This window comes from Dendrobium catenatum, unplaced genomic scaffold (assembly GCF_001605985.2).
Source record: "Dendrobium catenatum unplaced genomic scaffold, ASM160598v2 fragScaff_scaffold_1639, whole genome shotgun sequence".
Taxonomy (NCBI): domain Eukaryota; kingdom Viridiplantae; phylum Streptophyta; class Magnoliopsida; order Asparagales; family Orchidaceae; genus Dendrobium; species Dendrobium catenatum.
The window spans coordinates 438947-453075 of NW_021320101.1; the positions used below are offsets into that span (position 1 = coordinate 438947).

A 14129-nucleotide genomic window follows, 5' to 3' on the forward strand; every position below is an offset into this window, starting at 1 on the left:
ATATGTCAGGGGTTCAACTGGGCAGAGCCCTCTAGTGGGGTTCGACCTATTTTAAAGATATTTTTGGATTCTCTTTACTATTTCTCTTTGTATTTGGTTCATCAATAACATCTCTACACAATGTGTTTGATTATGTTGGGGAAATTGCCTAAAGACCATAGTATTTTAAAGCTTTTAGGAGGGGCAATTGCCTAAAAACCTTTGTAATAAAGACTAAAAAATACATGGAGGGGGACAAATTATCTAAAGAATCATATAATAAAGAATTTTTTTATTCTTTCAGGGGGCAATTGCCCACCCTGGTTTAAGGTGGCTCCGCCCATGGTTATATCCACAAAAAGTGAGTTCTTGATCAAATGAATAATTATTATTTGATAGTTAATTTTCAAAAACATTTTAGAATCAAAGGGGAAGAAAACCTGTCCTCCATCCAAGACACGCTATACAAATCTCCAAGGCAGGTATGATATTCAGGAGGTGGAGGGGGATCCATCCCTGGGCAATATGTTCCCCAACTGCTCTCTACTGAATTGGAAGCCGTTGTAACATATATACTTAGGTTATTGGGAAGCAATCCTTCAAATAAACTGCCACTCTCACATGATTCCACATAGATAACCTGTCAATGAACTCATTAGCACACTAGTACTATCCTTAATCAGGTACTGAACACCATAAAATGAAAACCATATCATCTAACCATTTCTTTGTAGCCGTTGGATTTATGTTTCTTCTTTAGTACATCTATAAAATCTTTAGCATAGACCAATGGCCCGTTTGGCATTCCTAGGATAACAGTAATTGTCAGCATGCAAGTTCCATGAAGAATCAAACCTAAAATCATAATAAAGATGGAGAATATTCAAGACCCACCAAGAACTCCAGGGCCTCCATGATCAGTGTAATAGATAAATATCCTATCATTGGGTTTGCTATTAACAACTTTGCCACTTCCTCCTTTAATTGCACTCTTGTTACCGAGGATAACTGCATATAGATTCTTTGCCGTGACATAATCACCAGTGTAATCCTGCAAACTCACACATCAAGAATAAGTTTAGAAGGCAGACTAATGCTTCGTTTGGGATGATGGCTTTCTTACTGCTTCTTAAAGCAGCTTTTTAATACAAAAATTAAATTTTTTAACTAGAAGACTGCTTTAAGAAGCGGTAAGAAAGCCGTCCCAAATGAAACCTAAATAAATCTCCTGAATATTTAAACTGCTTTCCAACTCATCATGGTCATCTTCATCAAAATTTGAATAATCATAAATATTTGTTATGAACTTGAAAATTCCTTGTCCACCGTTCATTTTTGTGATGCATGAAATCACTAACAAGAGCATTGCTTTTTTATACAAATATAATTTAAAAAGCTTTTAAAGAACAGTGAATTTGTGAGACATCCGAATCTAGAACATGAAAATTAAACATTCACACTTCACAGACCATGCATTAAGCATTTGCTCCTGTAATTGGAACGTCAAAGATTGAAAATTTTGGCAGTAATAAGTATAAAGAAGTAAAAAAAAATAGAAGGAGATCATGTAGCAGTGATAAAGTCGCCAAGCAAAAAATTACTCTTTGTAAACGTAAATATATGGATAAGGCTGCGCACAAATACTTTTCCCAGGTCCCTGCATTGCTGGAGCATGGGCTTGAATGCTCGATGTCACCTTATATTTAAAAATAAGTTATTTTCTAACTTATAACCACCTTCATATCATAAAAAAAGATAGAATAACAATCATTCAATCCCCACCCTCCACTGCAGAACTTAAAATCAACTAAGGCTCCCTTTGGAACGGCTATCTTACTGCTTCTAAAAACAGCTTTTTATACAAAATTTTTGCAATAAAAAATTGTTTTTAGAAACAGTAAGAAAGCCGTTCCAAATGAAGCATAAATTAAACAGCAGAATAACAACAGATTAGCGAAAAAACAGAAAAAAAAAAAAAATTGTTCCCTTTCTTGTCAGGATGCAATCATCCACAAAGGAAAACTTGACAAACAAAAAATTTTCACACAAGGTAAAACTTTTCAACAGAGCACGCAGAAACTTACCTTGGGGACACCCGCGTACACATCCTCACCCTTGGGATTATTAATTATTACACCAGGCCTCGGATTAAGCGAACTATTCGCCAAGTCATCGTACATAAGCACCACTATGTTCTCATCCTTCAATCCCCCTTTTCTCAACAACTGGTACGCGTGACACACATCTGCCTATCACACAACACCAGTAAATAGAACAATTCATTATAAAACAGTCAGTCAATAACTGCTATTCGATGAAACAAATCGTCAAACACCTGATGCCTATAGTTTCCGTAATCGGAAGAACCGGCGACTAGCACCGCCCACCGCGTGCTGGAATCAAACTCGTCGGTGGAGTCTTCCTTCATTGGCATTCGTGTTCCCTCGGCAAATGCGCGGGGCAGTGCGAGCGCAAAGAGCAGAACGAAACAGAGGACGCATTCAGCTGCCGGAAACCTAGCCATGGGAAAATAAGGAGAAAGGAATCAGCTTGCATTTGAATGAGAGCTTCGGCATGCTATAATATGGAAGAGGGAGTAACAAGGAGCACATTTCGATGAGAGAAAAAGGGGAAAAGGTGGCTCCTTTGGGAAATTCAGTTGGGTGTGGATCGTCGTCGTCTTCCTCAGTTGCTGCGGCGGCAAATGCGTTAAGGTCCATTGGAGGAGAAAGTAAGACAAGGGCTGCTGAGTATCAGGAACGCGTCAGTTGCCGCTTGTGAGGGAGAAGATTCAGGCTTTATATGAGCGTTATGTAACGTTAAGCCTTGTTTTGGAATTTAATGATATGCAAATTAGTACTATATAGGTGATTTTTGTTAATCTGACGGAAAAAAGAAGATGAATGGAGATATCTAGAATTCTATTTAGCTAAGGGTATTAAACGCTTATAAGAAATAAATATTTTTTATTTTATGTAAGAATATCTTAAACTTGCAAAAATAATTATCTACAATTGTTATCATGTGAAAATATTTATCTTGAGTGATAGGGATTATTAGAAGTCGACAAACGGTTGGCAGTTTTTTTTATCGCTCTCTTAATATTAAAGCCCATGGGTCAGGCCATCCAATGCACACAATTACTGGAAATAAACCGTAAGGACGGCCCAATGGGCCGACTGCTCTGGTTATCAGACTAAATGAATTAAAAATATCCAATTTAAAAGTTATAGAAAAGCTGGAGTAGCTCAGTTGGTTAGAGCGTATGGCTGTTAACCATAAGGTCGATATATATATATATATATACATATTTTAAGTTATATAAAGAAATATTAAATTCATTGAATTTAAAAATTATTGGAATATTTCATACCAAAAATTATATATATTTTTTATTTAAAATATTGATGATCAGAACGTTTTCCAAATTTGTCCTTTTATGTACTACGAGTCGAGGTCTACTTGGAGAAGAACCGGGTGAGTTTAGTCGAGCCGAATATATTTCTAATCAAGTTAAGTCTATTTAAATCTTGATGAACTTGAGCTTGGCTTGTTCAAAAATTATGACGCTCGTGATCAACTTGCTTAATCATAATTATGTTTGATAATATGTATAGTTTTTTTTCTTATTTCAAATGGCTGGTCTAGCATCATATATAAACTATCAAAAAAGTGCCCATCATTTTCTTGAGGGTGTTCTAAATAACCACCAAAATAATATAATTGAGAACACACAACACATGCCTATTATCGTTACTTCATGATCTTTGTTTCTCAATTTAATAGCTAAGAGCTATTCATTAAAGAAATATTTGTCAAATAAAAAAAATGCTTATCTTACTGCCTTAAAGGTCGAACAACCCTATTATACGAACTTTTATTAGGTCCGGTGTAAGGACGTAGAGGAACGTCTGGTCGGAGGCAAAATCCCGCCAAAAAACTCGGTATTTGCTCGGTATTACTAGGTATTATTTGATAATAATGAGGAATACCGCTTTGTGAAGATCAATACCAAGTTATACCGAATTGTACCGAGTTATTTCTAGGAAAAACTTGGTACAACTTTTGTATAACTCGGTATTGCTCGGTATAGCTCGGTATTGGGTCTTCACGTGATGGTATTCCTCATTATTGTTTGATATTGCTCGGTATTTCTCATTTTTTGGCGTGATTTAACCTCTGACTGGACGTTCCTCTACGTCCGGTCGGAGCATAATAATTGTTCCTATTATACAATTACCTAATGTGCATTTTTATTATCTTAAAATATGCACATAACTAATTACATGTAATCAAAGATTTTGAAGTGTTACTCAAATACGGATCGAGCTGTTGCTAGTTGGTTGCAGGGAAATTTCTTCCCAACTAATCCCAAGTGATTCATGCTCATAAACGGCCTAAAAAGTGCTATTAAACGTCTAAAATCAATCTCCTAACATACAAATTATCATGATTAATTGTTTTCACATCGAGCAATAACACAATTTTTTAAGAGAAACATTAATTATTGATATTTAAGTTTTATTTGTGACACCTTTATTATTGTTTCTTAAAATAATTTTCTAAAACAAAAATTTTAATTTTTTAACCAAAAATCTGCTTTAAGAAGCAATAAAAAAGTCATTCCAAACGAAGCCTTAGATTTCGTTTGGGCCAGCTTTCGTACTACTTCTTAAAGCAACTTTCTAGTACAAAAATTAAAAATTTTATACTAAGAAACTGCTTTAAGAAGCAGTAAGAAATTCGTCTCAAACGAAGCTTTACTTTGAAACAGCTTTCTTATTTCTATAAAAATTTCTTGAAAACAGTAAAAAATTAATACTCTAAAATTGTCCTAAACGAAACTAACGATATGGGTTGTCTTTCTTATTGCTTTATGAAACTATTATTGAGAAAATAACTTTAAAAAATTATTGAAGAAAGCAGCATTCTATTACAAATTATTTTGAAAGCAATAAAAAAGAAATAGTCAAATAAAAATTATAATTATAATCTAAAAAAAATAAAATAATAAGAAAGCTGTCCAATTGAAGACTTAATAGCAACAAACAGTAGTGAAATACACAGTAATGTATATGCTTAGAAGTTAGGAGATCAGAAGCATAGATGAATATGTTCGAATCATTTTTCAGTGAAAACCATTGTAATCTGCAGATTGTAATAAGAATCAACTCCCAAAAAATCTCCAATCCTATTACACGAGAAAAGTTTCTAATATAGGATAAATATACAACTCGATCAGTTGGCTAAGGTTTTCAAAGGAAAATACTTTCGTAAACAAAACGAACGTGAAATACAGAGAGCTAGAATCCAGTGAAGTCAACCAACGATGAATATGACATATTTTCATCAATTCCAGATTTCTCTTGCAATCTGCCCTCGCTAGCTTCTTCTATAACAGCAGAAGATAACGTGATTCTGCTATCTTCAAAGCCTGCCAATTCAAGCAATTGAAGTCTCGATAGCTTTGAATCCTCCAACGAACCATCCCAACTAGTATCAGCCAGAATTTCAAGACATTTTTCAACTTTGTCTTCAGCCATAAGACTAGTTGCGTTTTGCAAAAAGACCAGATATGCTTGATCAGCTGCGACTTTGCGTATCTGATTACTCATACAGAAGCGTTAAGTATTGATGAGAAACGTCAAAGGCAACACTAAATGAATAATCATAATAATCATCATTCTTCCTCAGCCTATATCATAAATATTATTGCTGAGTTCTACACGCTCTATTTTATACAAAATCTTTTTCTGACTGTAAAATGTTTGATCCATCAGTTTGCCATGTTAATCCCTTCAAAAAACAAAATGCATAATAACCCCCATAGTATTTATTATAACAAAAAAAATTATAGCAAATTCGAATGAAAGAATATGAATCTTTTGAAGTAGTTTTTTGTATGATCAACAACAACAACAAGGATTTTATCCCACTACAGAGGGTCGGCTATATAAATCATTTGTTGAAATATATTATGGTTTAAGATCAAAAAATGTTTTTATTAGAATAGGATATTCAACAAAGGTGGATGCGATATCTTATTAAGCTTTTCAATAAAGAATGTGACAATACGATTAATTTTAGTGACCTTAGTATCCTTAATGAAAATAGAGATTTTTAATTTTATCGGTGTATTAGTAAAACCAAAGTTAGTGAGACTTTAAAGAAAATAAAATGTGAAAAAGCTGTTGAACATAATGATATTCCAATAAAGGTGTGGAAATCTTTAGAAGATGAATAAATTTCTTAGCTTACTAAGCTTTTTAATATTATTTTGAAAACTAACAAAATGTCAGATGAGTGTGTTGATTCCTATTTTTAAGAAAAAAGTGAAGCACAAGATTTTGCGAATTATAGAGGAATTAAGTTAGTGATTTATACTTTAGAACTATGAGAGAGTTATGGAGCATAGGTTACGACGTGATACTATGGAAGCTATACATTTATTGAGAGGTTTGATGGAGAAGTATAGAGAGAATCAGGAGGATCTACATATGATATTTGTTGATTTATATAAAGCATACGATAAAGTTCTAAGAGAAGTTCTAAAGAGTTCTAGAAAAGAAAGGGATTAATAATGCTTATATTCAAGTCATTAAGTATATGTATGCAGGAGATATTACTTCTATTCAAACACAAGGTGGTTTGAACAAACATTTTCCTATTTCAATTGGATTACATAAAGGATTAACCTTAAGTAAGAGGATGTACCTTGGTGTATACTTTTTGCTGATGATTGTTGGCTCAAGAAAAATGGCACAAATGCATGAATCCCACTTTGCAGCTGTATGATTCCATTTCTCTTAAATCAGATTGCAATTAATCAAATTTTTCCTAAGGATAGTGTCAATGTTTAATTAGAACTGGGGTCCTTACTTCCCATTAGTGCTTGCACTCATGGTTAATTATCCTTCTTAATATGTAAGAGAGAACTCTCGATTAAAAATGAATAAATTTTAGGTAGTTTAGTCTCAATTGTGAGAAAAATGGAGGTAAACCCGATCAAGATCTCATGGTTCCGTCGTCCTGGGTATACCGTAGGTTTCAGTCTGCCAACACTAACAATTATTGACCGGAGTATCAACGAAATCTGATTAGAAGCCATGAGTTGCCTCCTCTCAGGGATCCCTAGTAGACTGAAGTAGTTAAATGTAATTTTTTAGTTTTAATTTTATTTGGATTTTGAATTTTATATCTATTAGAATACCTAGAAATTAATTTGGTTGACAGGTCTTACGACTTCCTTAGAAGTTGCCTGTAAGTTTAATTCGGAATGGGACTTACAACTCTATTTATGAGTTGCCCAAAAGATTAGTCTTACAACCTAACTCTACAGCAAGGTTGTCCAAAGGTTTTAATTGTTTGGATAGGTCTTATGACTTCCCTTAGGAAGTAGCCTGAAAAGCCGGTCTTATAACTTAATCCTTTAAATTAAGAAGCTTATAGGTTTGAATTGGAATATTTTAGATTTAGGATCATTGCAATTTATTTAGCAATTTTCTTAAAATGTGGGTCTTACGATGCACTAATTCTTGTTTACAGGTACATGGTATTTGCATCGGTTCATGGAGCTCACAGATAGTTGCAGGAGCCACGGTAGAGTGTTGAAAGTTTCAATTTGTATTGTGGGGAGTTTTGTACATGAATTTGTAGAGTTTTGTTTGAGTTGAGAGTTGTGGTTGATTTGATTTAAGTTGTGAGAAGAGCCTTGTACGCTGTGTTGGAATCAATGATGTGAAATGTTGCGTCTATATTAAGTTCTCCAAAGTTCAGAGGCAATACTAAAGATCCCAAGGTTCTTTGCCCTTATTCGTTGAATCCTTATAGAAACACTATGCTTATGTTCAAATATTGGATGTTCAGGGCCAATCCTTTGAGCATTTTAAGGCTTATTAGATTAAAAAAGGAACTTGGATAGATTAAAATTCTATTTATTTCAATGTTGTTACTCTCCGCAGTAACATATGGTGATCAATTATGATCAGCAGTTCTCATGAGCATATCACTATCAATGAAAGTGATTGAAGCAATATTTTGTGTATGAAAAGCTTCTTTCAAGCTTTGCTCAGCAAATAACGCCTCATACTGTTCAGGATTTTGCAAAGCTTTAATAAGTGTTTCCTGAAGGTTCTTAGATATAGGATGTCATAGACACTCAACAGTGAAGGTAATTTGTGGAGATGAAATAATATATTGTAATTAACATTTGCATTGACAGTCTTGGGTTTAAGAGGCTCTTGTGGAATAGCAGCTTTGTTGAGTTGAATGTTTTTCTCTTTATCCTTTATTTTCTTTTGAGGTAGAGGAACTTGCTTTCCGCTTCTCAATTGGATTTGTGTTACCTCTGAAGATGAACTAGCTTCAGCATGAGAGTTCTTTGAAATTTTCATGTCTTCAACTTCCTCGGAATCTGAGCTACTCCCGAGTTTTGAACATTTTTCTTTAAGTATCTTATTACCCTTTTGATCACTTTCTTCATCATGAAAACGTAATTCCTCATCTGAATCAGTGAAAGGTGCTGGTGTATGATGTACTACCTTAAAAGGCATTTCCACATCAACTTTATAAATAGCAAGAGGTGCATTGCGTCCTCTTTTATCTCTTTCACCTTGCTTATTTATGACTCGTCAAGCCTAAATTAAAATACTATATTCCTTTTTTTATTCCGAGCCAAGAAATAAATTAGCCATGTACTCATCTGGCTTGATCGGATGCCATAGAAGTTACTGATATTCACCGATATAATCGATGTGAATCACAAATTTTTGCTTTGTTAATTTCTTCTTCTTTTTTCTGAGATTTTGATCCAGACTTGTGCTTTCCTTTTTGATCTTTGAAATATTTCAAAGATTTCTTTTTTGTATAAGCTAGTTCTCCCCGCAATTGGATTCTTTAAAGAAAAGAGTATTGGATCAACTTCTAATTCTAATGCACTTTTACGATGAATGCCTTCAATTACAAGTAAGACATTCATCAGTTGTTTAATTTTCTTTGAGATAAAGGTCTCCCAACCACCTTCATCTTTCTAGGGTGCTTTTTTTATTCTTATCCTGTGTTTTAACAGGGTACAGTGGAGACAACATTGGTTTTCTCCTTCTTGAGATTGACAAGAACACTATCAGAAATTGTAAGTTCACCGTTCTGATAATTCCTTTTGACCCAATATTTGAATATGAAACAATCTTTCGATTAGGTGACTTATGATCCTATAATACGAATAATAATTCAGATTATCAGTCATGTTAGCGTGTTCTGGTCTGCTGGATTATGACAATTGAAGGTCGATTTTTAGTGCATGCCTAAAAATCTTTTTCGTACATACATTTTAATTTTCTCCTGCAAAGTAAGAGGCCTTTGCCTTTCTCTTATTTGTTTCAGCATCTTTGATGGATTCATTGAATCTTCTTTTTTCTTTCTTATCCAAGAAAGTCATGAATGTAACATTCACCTAACTTCTTTTTGGATCAAAGGTCTTGACCTGTTTTCCTTTCCCTAACGGATTATTGTTATAGTTGAAGCCGACACTTCTAGGCCTGAGTAACCTTTCAAATTTGGCTACACGATCTATTAACTCCTTAAAAGTATTAATTGTAGACATCGCCAGATATGGAGCCATATGGTCATCTATATTCTCCATCAATAGCTAAATAACATGCCTTTCAGTAAGTTGTTGCTCACATTTCATGCTGAGATTTCTCCACCTGGTTATGTATATGATTATGGATTCCTCTCTTTTTATTTTCTCAAAAGCGAGGTTAGCAATAGTCACTTTCTTCGTTGCACTGCAAACTCTTTTAATGAATATCTTCTCTAATTCGACGAATGTTCTTACTGAGACGTTGGGTAACTCAACATGCCACTCAAAAGTTGTATGCCTGTATTTGTTAAACTATTGATAAATTGGCATAGTAACAAAGCATCATTACTGCCCGTATTTCCACAGATAGCTTTGAATTGTGTCAGATGCTGATGAGGATTTGCAGTAGCATCAAATATATTAAACTTTGGCACTGTGTATCCCTTTGGATACTTCTCTTGGTCATATTTCGTTGGATCATTGCAATTTATTTAGCATTTTTCCTAAAATGTGGGTCTTATGACTTCAATTAGAAGTTGCCCGATAGCGGGTCTTACAACCTAATCATATAGACTAGGATGCCCATAGGTTTAAAGTGTATTGTTTAGGTTTTAGGATCATTACAGTTTATTTAACAATTTTCCTAAAATATGAGACTTATTACTTCCTTAGAAGTTGCTCTTTGGCGAGTCTTACAACATAATCCTATAGACTAGGATGCCCATAAATTTGTTAATTGATTGGATTTTTTTTTTGAGTGGACGCTAGTTGTTTGAGAGGTTTAACACTAGTCTCTGGTTTTGATACTTGACAGTGGTTGTTTTCAACCCTAGCTTTTTTAGTAATTTGTTCAATGTTTTTTTTTTTGCTTGTAGCTTTTTCATACAGCAGTAGTTCATTATTTTACTTTAGCACAGTTGTGTTGCTTTTTAAATGCTTCAAATATTTTGTTCTAGATGTAGTAGCAAGATTTATTATTTTATAGCATTGATTTAATTTATTTACGATGCATTGATTCTTATTTGTAGGTACGTGGTACTTGCAGCGGTTTAAGGAGCTCACATATAGTTGCAGGAGTCACTGTAAAGTGTTGAGAGTTTCAATTTATATTGAAGGAAATTTTGTACATAAATTTATAGAGTTTTGTTTGAGTTGAGAGTTGTGGTTGATTTGAGTTTGAGTTGTTTGGAGAGGCTCTGTTTTGGAGAACAGTGTTATATATGTTGATTAGTGGAATTCTTTCCCTTTTCCTTTTTTATTGCATTTTATTTTAAAATTGCTTCAATTGATCAATTAAAATGCTCTCGGATTTTAACTCAAAATTTAAATTGCTTTCATATTTTTAAAACTCTCGGATTTAAAATTGTCATTTAAAATATTTTCGCATTTTAAAACTCTTGTATTTTTAATACTCTTAGATTTAAAATATGCTCTTGGATTTTTTTAAATTAACCAATTAATTTTGAGATGATTTGTTGCAATCCTTACTACTATATTAGCTAGATGAAAAGAGGTGATGTTTTGACAACCAGAGACCTCTAATATTTCAAAGGGGAATAACATTTGAAATGTGAAGAAGATAGGTAATGTTTTGGCAACCAAAGACCTCAAAGGTTTCAAAGGGGCATATCATTTGAAATGCCACAACAATTCAAAGTTTTCCATATAATGTTATTTATGTGGAATTTATTAATGAGAGGTCTTATTTGAAAACATTTGAGGCACCTCAAAATAGTCTTTGAACTGAAAAGATATCCAATAAATTCTAACTGATGCTGAATGACATTTGAGAGAATGATGAGGAGCTGGATAAAAGTAAATGGGAGAAAATGCTCGCCCCTTTAGGTTATGCAAATTTTGGTAGTAGACTCTTAGTAACAACTTAAATGAATTTAATTGCCAATGATGATTGCAAAGGTCATTAAAGAGCCTAGAGATCAAGTGTTTGCAACCACTCAACTCTCATGCATTAGATGGTGTAGAAAACTCTAATGATCATAGAAAAATATTCCAAATAATCAATTATTTTGATTAATTAAGTAAATTAGTTAATTAATATTAAAAAAATCAATTTTAACATTTTAATTGAATTAATGTTCAAATAGATATGCTTTCTAGATTTATGAGGCAATTTTGGTAACATTCTGATGTCCCCTCCCCTCGCGGGGAGGTCGGGACGGCACTTGCCATTGTTTCTTCCCACCCGGACCAAAAGTCGACGACGTGAGATCTTCAATTCAAGTTCACCCCGACTGGATCTAAGATACGATGGCCCGGGGTCTTCAAATTTAAAATCATATACCCAGTTCTAAGATCGATGACGCGGTTCTTCGAAATTTTAATCATCTTAGTCGGATTTAAAATCAACGATACGAGGTCTTCAAAAATAACCTACTCGTTGATCAAATTATATTAAATTTCATTTTAATTACTTATTGTAATCATTTAGCATGCGAACGAATAGTTTTAACTACTATCTTTAAGTTAGCCAAATTATTATGCCTTTTCCTTCAGGTATCCTATAGATTGCTTATAGAATGAATTTCATCTAATTTCACAATAAATTAATCATTTATCATGCACGAGGAAAAAAAACAAAGCATAAAAATGATCCTTAACATCTAGTTTTACAAGAGGCATTTTACCAATCAAAATTATCTAATAGATGCAATGTATCATCATCCACCCATGCAGTTAGTTCAAATCATTTAGAAGCAGCTATACTTTGAAATAAAATCTTCACTTTTGACCTGTAAAAGTAGCCCAAACTAGCCTGGTTATCAACCCTAAACAAAAGTAGTAGGGTTTGAAACTTTACCTTAGGGTATCGATGGCTAAGAAAATAAAGTAGCTGAGCTAGCGCACGACAATTTATAGGCTCCACAATCGATGAAACGTATCCAAGAATTGAAATGCCCGTGTATAACTTTGTGAAATCCTTTGTTCCCTTCAATTCAACTGCTAGTGAATCTAGAAGTCCTCTGCAGAAATCTAGGGTATGGCCCTGCAAAATGGCCAATTATAATATGGCAATTTAGTCTGACCATAGCATATAACAGATTGAATGAAGAAATATTTTATAAGGGCAAGTCAAACGTGAACCCAGGAAATAAAGGCATGAACAAATACAGAGATTAAAATTTATAGGAAGTTTGATAAAAAGGGAAGTAATTAGAATTTTAGATATTGCAAGTCTGAGGGCAAAAAAACTCGCCTGCATTAAGTAGTGGTGCCAGTGATAAGATATGTAGGTTAGCAAAGTTATGTTGTGGTGTCAGCAAGAAGTCATTAAAGAGATATCACCTCTGGTTCACACTAGTCAAACTATGATCATTTGAGCAACTAGTTAATAACTTCATATGTATGTTTGTTTCACAATTATTTAAAGAAGTTGCACAAGTATTCTGCAGATGAGTTTTTATGATAAAATGTTAATTGTTTAAATTCAAATGTTATTTCTCGATTGATATTATATTGGAACTGCAAAGCCAATTTAAATAAAAAAGACATCCTCTATCATCAAAAAATTTGAACAACAAACAATATCACAAAACTTTCAGGCAGCATTAAAACACAAATAAATCAACATGCTAACCTCCATATTAAGGAAGAACTTTCCGCTTAAGAGAATCTCTATAGTCTGCAAAGGTACAAAGTTTTCAAATTAGATAGCAATACACAAATTTACAACATAAGAAAAACAAAAATCAACGCTGAGATGATGTGATGATAAGCCAACATGAATTCATGATGCTTGAAGATATACTAATTGAAATAATTAATTAAAGGATTGAAAAACTTTAAATTAAGTCCTTTGGAAAAGTTTTGCGATGCAAAAAGTAACATTCATCGTGCAATTTTGATAGTTTTCCATCAACTATATTGAAGGAAGCATAATGAAAGGCGTTAGCTTTATGTAAATCTCAAATGTATAAACTTCTTTTTAGAAGTTATACGAATTTGTTTATTTCTTATCACCTTCTGACATAATTTAACTAGTGCATACTTTTAATGATCATTCTCTTGATGCTTAGTCATGGCTTCAAACTTAGCCTGAGCCCCAAATAAGTTTCCTCAAGTTGGATAATCACCAAAGGACCCTCAATATGTGTGGTGAAAGAGTAGATGTACGCCACACATATTGGCGTTGACCAATAATAGTCAAACAAGATTCTTCCCGATCAAATAGGGTCTGATTTGGAAGGGAAAGAGAGATCTATGAAAGCCTAAACTTGAATTTAGACAAGATTTGCAAAAGATAAGGGGATTTCTTTCTATCACCTTAAAGGAAGAGTTTTAGGTTACTCTTGGAAGAGAAATTTAGAAGCATTTTGACAACTTCTAAAGAGGTCTCTAGAGATGTTTGATATCTTTAAAGAGATTTTGATAAGAATAGAAGTATTTTGGCAACTTCTAAAAGAGAACTTCTAGGGATATTTGATATCTCTAGAAAGATTTGGTATGAATAGAAGTATTTTGGCAACTTCTAAAAAGACTTCTAGAGATATTTGACATTTCTAGAAAGGTTTTAATTTGATTATAAGTATTTTGACAATTTCTAAAAGAAGTT

At 33.4% G+C, this 14129-nt stretch overlaps 2 protein-coding genes across 8 annotated transcripts in view; both read right to left on the reverse strand.

Moving 5' to 3' along the window:
* Positions 1–2813, reverse strand: part of LOC110110623 (legumain) — a 14109-nt gene extending 11296 nt beyond the window's left edge. Inside the window, exons 1-6 of the mRNA XM_020842201.2 lie at positions 2590–2813; positions 2315–2495; positions 2064–2228; positions 874–1030; positions 701–786; positions 420–619 (exon numbers count right to left, since the gene is read on the reverse strand). Of these exons, the coding sequence (XP_020697860.2) occupies positions 420–619; positions 701–786; positions 874–1030; positions 2064–2228; positions 2315–2495; positions 2590–2699 (899 nt within the window). The 5' untranslated portion in view covers positions 2700–2813. The remainder of the gene's footprint in view (positions 1–419; positions 620–700; positions 787–873; positions 1031–2063; positions 2229–2314; positions 2496–2589) is intronic.
* Positions 2814–4999: 2186 nt separating this feature from the next.
* The window catches only part of LOC110110580 (tubulin-folding cofactor D), a 63988-nt gene continuing 54858 nt past the window's right edge, over positions 5000–14129 (reverse strand). For 6 of the 7 annotated variants that reach the window (XM_020842128.2, XM_028701155.1, XM_020842133.2 and 3 more), the window contains 3 exons: positions 13155–13199; positions 12378–12563; positions 5000–5582 (listed from right to left, as the gene is read on the reverse strand). In XM_020842128.2, the coding sequence (XP_020697787.1) occupies positions 5283–5582; positions 12378–12563; positions 13155–13199 (531 nt within the window). In that variant the 3' untranslated portion in view covers positions 5000–5282. The remainder of the gene's footprint in view (positions 5583–12377; positions 12564–13154; positions 13200–14129) is intronic. The other variant, XM_020842130.2, reaches the window with a different exon arrangement.